Source organism: Galeopterus variegatus, unplaced genomic scaffold (assembly GCF_000696425.1).
Source record: "Galeopterus variegatus unplaced genomic scaffold, G_variegatus-3.0.2 Scaffold12913, whole genome shotgun sequence".
NCBI classification, from domain to species: domain Eukaryota; kingdom Metazoa; phylum Chordata; class Mammalia; order Dermoptera; family Cynocephalidae; genus Galeopterus; species Galeopterus variegatus.
This window is the reverse complement of record NW_007739024.1, coordinates 2948-9002: the sequence shown is the minus strand read 5'-3', so window position 1 is coordinate 9002 and position 6055 is coordinate 2948. Positions and strand designations below refer to the sequence as shown.

Below are 6055 nucleotides of genomic sequence, written 5' to 3'. Positions count from 1 at the left end.
TGAGATGTCCAGAAATAAAGAGTCTCATTCTTAAAAAAAAAACAAAAAAAAGCAAAGTTGACTCCAGCTCTAAAGGATGAGAGAAGAAAGGAGTGTTGGAAGTAGCATATTTGTGATGAGAGCTGGACAGATTTCAGTTTTTGTACTTTAATCCTGATGAGATTTTGATGATGGCTGTCACCTTCTGTGGCTGCTGCGGTCCTCTCTGCTGTTGTCATGCTGGGGGAGCCTTTGTGATCCAGGCCATGGTCCCACCCACCAGCCTATATTCCTGCCTAGCAAGTTCCAGAGTTGTCAGAAATGAACGATGGCCGCGTAGATTGAAGCTCAGACACCACCCGTGAAGTCGCGCTCACTTATTAGTCCGTCATCTGGGGATTTACACCCTTCATCTCTGTTTCTTCCTTCAAAGTTCCTTTTCCATAAATGTGACAATTTGATACCCCCTGTATTTCACGATGACTGCTTCCTTCCATGAGTCAAATGTGTTTTGTTTCAGATAACCAGGGCTTAACGCTGGGAATTCTGATGACCATCCTGTGCCTTCTTGCTGCTGGTTTTGTGGTTTATCTCAAAAAGAAGACCTGGATACGACTGCTGTTTACAAATAAAAAAACCACCATTGAAAAGCTAAGGTACCGGGGTTGGGGGCGTCATCTTCTCAAGAAATGGTTGAAAGAACGTACAGCACATGGCTTCTCACTTGGTTTTCCTTAGCAAAGGAAAGGTGAGATGTTCTGGATAGTGGGACTGGTTTTTGTTTTCTCTTTAAATTTCTACCAGACCAGCTGCCTCCTTTACTTTCCCTTCAAACTATCCGCTGCTCATTACATAAATAAGTGGGTGTTGAAGAATGCCACTGTCTTTCCCCCACCCTTCCATTAGTAATTTTTACAGGACGTGGAGACATTGAAATATTTTCATCACTTGGGGTAGCTTTTCATTCAAATATATTCAGACATTACTGCTGAAATGCCAGCTTCATACAAAGTATCTCCCGGGTGTCACAAAGCTGCATTTCTGTAGATGACGAGATCTAATTAGACAGAATAGTGGCTTTAGGGGGAAAAAAAAATCAGTCTTTATTTTTCTAATCTCGTAAGAGTGTTAGATAATTTTTCCTTCGCATATTTACACAGAGCTAAATTATTATTTGAGTGCTACTATGAACAAAGTATAAAAGCTCAGTCAATGAGAAGGGAGAGCACCTAGGTCACTGTCGCGGGATTGCGCTGCAGGTGTGTCCGCCCTTCCCCGCCGTGCAGTGGCTCCCCCGCTGGCCAGGCTCATCTCACCCACCTCAGCAACGGCCTGATGAGGAAGCCGCCACATTCCAACGCGCCTAAGGTGAGTGCTGAGCAAACGTGACAACTCATGTGCATGAAGATGTGAGTGTTACAGCACCAGGCTGAGAGGAACAGGGACCTCGAGAGCCCTCCTGGGAAGGTCAGGGCCTGAGAGGAGGCTCCGCAGTGGCCCCATGGCAGCCCTGCTAGGTCCTGTTGGTGCAGTCGTGTCCCCTGTGTTGATGTGACATGTGCTATGTTCTGAGCCACAATCGTTCCTGCCGCCCAAGCAGGCTCCTGACACTGGGTCCTTCCTGTCATTTCCAAATGCCACCAGCTGGGTTTGGGTGAACTTATTTGGCCCAAAGTGTTTGTAAAAGTGACTGTGAGCCCTCAGCCGTGGAAGCCCTGTCTGCCCTCTGGTTTCACGGAGCTGGGTCCTTCACCCAGGGCACCTGGAGGCCCCCCATGCCTCTTAACTTTCCTGCTGCCCTGGCGAATTATCACTGAGTTCACTCCAGTGGTTAGTTTTTCCCACCAAGTTTATTTGATGTAGCCACAAGAATTCTTGAATATTAAACTCATTCAGTGAAACAGTCCAAATTATAACAGTGAAGAAGATGGGTGTCAAGAAATGATTGAAAAAAAATATCACATGTTCAGTAGGCAATAAACCGTTCAATGTCCTTTGATCCAAAAAGTGGAGGCGGCGGCTACTATTCCAGGCAAGCTTTCCCTCCTTCCACCCCCAGACGGGGGACCGTAAGCAAGAACAGCTTCATTTGTCAGAGCCAAAAGCACAGCTTTATTTTTAAGAGCCCCAACTGGAAATGATCCAAATGTCCATCAACAGGTAGGAGAATAAACAACTTGTGGTCTATTTACACAATGGAATGACAGCAATCCGAAGGAATGAACCGCCAACATCATGGATGAATCTCAAAATAATTATTCTGAGAGAAGCCAAAAAGAGAAAGAGTAGAGTTCTCTATGATCGCGTTTATATACAACTCTAAGGAATCCAAACTAATTGATAGAGACAGAAGTGGATCAGTAGTGGGGGTGGAGAGGGGCAGGGTGGAAGGAATCTCCATGGGGTGATGGATATATAGTTTATATACAACTCTAAGGAATCCAAACTAATTGATAGAGACAGAAGTGGATCAGTAGTGGAGGTGGAGAGGGGCAGGGTGGAAGGAATCTCCATGGGGTGATGGATATATACATTGTCTTGCTTGTTGTGATGGTTTTACAGATGTAAACGGAGGTCAGAAATGCCAAATTGTACACTTTAAATATGTGCAATTAGTTCATTAGACCTCAATAAATTCTGTTATTAATAGATTCCTTCTAATGTACATCCTTGATTTCTTTCCTTTACCCAACCCCATCTTCAGCTATAGTAGACAAGTCAGGTTTTTCTTAAGTAATAATTGACATTTTAAACTCATCATGGCATGGCTTTTTGCTTTGACCGTGCAGGACAATCCCAGGAGAGTGCCACAGTGTCTGAACGTTGACATCAGCAGACCCCTCCAAGCCCTCGATGTCTCCCAGCCCCCTCAGCGAGTGCTCCCGCCCCTCCACCAGCCTCCGCGTGCACCCAGTGTCCCCGCCAGGCCCCTGCCCGCCAACCCTGTGCTTAGGCAGGCCCAGGTATGCCTTCGGTGCTCACTTGACGGGATGGAGTTCACAGCTGGTGTGTGAATTTGGACAAGTTGTTTAACTCCTTGGTGCTGCTATAAAATGTAGATAATTTAGCTACTCACTTAAATGAAATAATCTACAGAAAGCAGTTAGTATGGTATCTGGCATATAGGAAAGATGAAATACATCTCAATTTACTGTTAGTAATTTTTTTAAAATATTCAGAATAGCTAGAGTGCTCATGCAACTTATCATCTAAACCATGACAATTTTGAGAGTGGCAAGGGGCCCTCTTGATAATAAAGATGGGCAATCCAAGACAGATGGTCAGCGTAAGAATAACAATGGTTATACTTTACCATTACATATTTTTTAAATTATGAGAATTTTATCTCCTATTGAGTTTCTCTATACTAGACTTAGCACTGTTTTTTTGTTTGGGATACTTTGCATATATCATCCCAGATTTATGCTGTTTTTGGAAGTAACCATTTCTGTTCATTATGACCACGAATGTGACATTTCACAACAGGAAACTTGGGGGGACAGGGGGAGAGAAGTAAATAACAAAAAAGTTCACCCCTGGTAATTTTTCACTACTATCATTATTATATTTTCTATGTATATAGCTTTATATACTACTTTTTTGCCTTAAAATCATTCTTATTTACCATGGCATTAAAACATTCTAAAAACTACTATCTTAACAATAGCACTATACTTGAAAAGTGAATAATTTTTTAAGTACTAGCCAATTAGAGGGCATGTGTGCATGTCTCTACATTTTTGCTATTATAGTTTTTCCCTTAGGAGAGTTTCCTAAAATATTGAAAAATGGTATGGCCATTTTAAGCCTAATATTATATAAATTAAATATTTTTTGACAAATTTTATGTTTCAACATCATCTTTCTCACCATGACTTTGCTAGCACTATAACATTTCAAAGCTTTGCCAATTTAATAAATGAAAACATTGCAAATTTTTTTTTCTGTCTAGTAGCTCTACCAGTTACTGAGAGGGGGTATTGAAGTTTGCAACTATAATTGTGTCTCCTTTCAGCTCATTAGTTTTTGCTTCATGTACATTGAAGCTCTGTTGTTTGCGATACACACAATTAGGATTGTTGTCTTGTTGGTGAATTGGCCCTTTTATCATTATGTAATGTCCCGCTTTAGCTCTGGTAATCTTTGTTCTAAAGTCTACTGTATCTGATATTAATATATCTATTCCAGTTTTTCTTTGATTAGTGTTTACAAGGTATTTTTTTATCCTTTTACTTTTAACCTACCTATGGTATTATATTTGAAAATAGTTTCTTACAGACAGCATATAATCGGGTCATATAATTTCTTGTTTATTCTGCCAGTCACTGTACTTTAATAGGTTTCTCAACCTCAGCATTTTGGCATTTTGGGCTGGTGAGACTTTCCCATCAGACATTTGGCAATATCCCTGGCCTGCACCAACTAGATGCAGTAACAGATGTAATCATGTCTCTAAACATTGCCAAATGTTCCCTGAGGGGCAAAATTACCCGATTGAAAGCCACTACTCTAAAGAGTACGTTTCCACGTATTTTATCACAGTCTACTAGTATCAGTATTTATCACTTCAGGTAGAATGTGGAAACTTTACCACCTGTTAGTGTCCTTTATCCTCCTCCCTTTATAACACAGATGTCTTAATTATTACTATTTTATCACAGTCTACTAGTATCAGTATTTATCACTTCAGGTAGAATGTGGAAACTTTACTACCTGTTAGTGTCCTTTATCCTCCTCCCTTTATAACACAGATGTCTTAATTATTACGTACACTGAGAACACAATTTTTGAAACTTAAGAGTCTACTATATTTACCTTTTCTGTTTTCTTTACTCCTGATGTTCCAAATTTATTATTTCCCTTCTGAAAACTTTTTTTAGCTATTCTTTTAAAGCAAGTCTATTGGTGACAAATTCTCTTAGTTTTTCTTCATCTGATAATGTCTCTATTTCACCTTTATTCCTAAATGATGTTTTTTGCTGGATATAGAATTCTGAGTTGACCGTTTTCTTCTTTGGCACTTGAGAAATGTTGTTTTACTTCTGGACTCCATGGTAATAAGAAATCCACTAGAAGTTCTGCCCACAGTTTCTGTTCCAGGAAAGGGACATGGTCTGTTATTGCAGAAAGGGATGGNGTTCTGCCCACAGTTTCTGTTCCAGGAAAGGGACATGGTCTGTTATTGCAGAAAGGGATGGGAAGCTGGGATCTTTCAATTTCCAGGCCATGATACCCAGCGAGGAAGGTGGGGGGGAGTATGGCTTTTTCCTGGTGTGGAGCTGGAGTAAGGTCAGGTATGGTCAAAAATTCATTGTCTTTCTGGACCACCCTTTTCCCAGGCTTTTGGCTACAAATAGCAGGCTTTTCTTGGGACTTTTTGTCTGATGCCATTAGTTATTTCCAAGTTGTGGGCCTCTCCAGAGCCCAGGCCAATATATGTAAAAGGAAACACACCCACAAGAACTCACCACTGGAGAGTTCCTCGAGTCCTGAGGTCCCGGCCAGTCTACTGTTTCTCCAACTTTCAGAATCTTCGTCAGTTGCTTTATTATGAATTTTGTCCAGATGTTTTTGTTATAATTAGAAAGGGGAATAGGGTGAAATGGGCTTATTCCATCTCATCCAGACCTCATTTCTTTTTGTATTTCTTTGATTACTGGTACACTTGAACTACCTTTTCATATCTATTAGCCAGTGGTGTGCTGATAAACTGGCTCTTAAAAAAAAAGAAAAAGAAAAGAGCCCTGATTTACAGTTGATTTTGCTGCTGTTAAAACTCCCACAATGGCCAATTTTGAGCTATTGATGTGACATCACTGACTGGGGGGGAGTAGGGAACTGGCCATCATGAGCTGGTGCCAGCCAGCTCCAGCATACCACTGCTTTTAACTGTTCTGTGAATTGTCTCTTCCTGTCCTTTGCCATGTCTTTCTATTTGAGAGGATGAATTTTTCTTCCTGATTTAAAATAGTTGCTTTTTTTAATCGATTGTGCAATTTATTGTAATTTTGAGACTTTTTCTGGCATAGGAAGAATTCTACTTTTGAATATTAAACTTATTAATCTTTTATTTTGT

The 6055-nt window shown here is 40.7% G+C and overlaps 1 protein-coding gene across 1 annotated transcript in view; it reads left to right on the top strand.

Moving 5' to 3' along the window:
* LOC103581373 (disintegrin and metalloproteinase domain-containing protein 12-like) overlaps positions 1-2942 on the top strand; it is a gene marked incomplete at both ends in the record, with an annotated part of 29115 nt that extends 26173 nt beyond the window's left edge. Inside the window, 3 exons of the mRNA XM_008563222.1 lie at positions 500-635; positions 1239-1347; positions 2769-2942. Coding sequence (XP_008561444.1) covers positions 500-635; positions 1239-1347; positions 2769-2942 — 419 coding nt within the window. The remainder of the gene's footprint in view (positions 1-499; positions 636-1238; positions 1348-2768) is intronic.
* Between the last annotated feature and the right edge of the window lie 3113 nt (positions 2943-6055).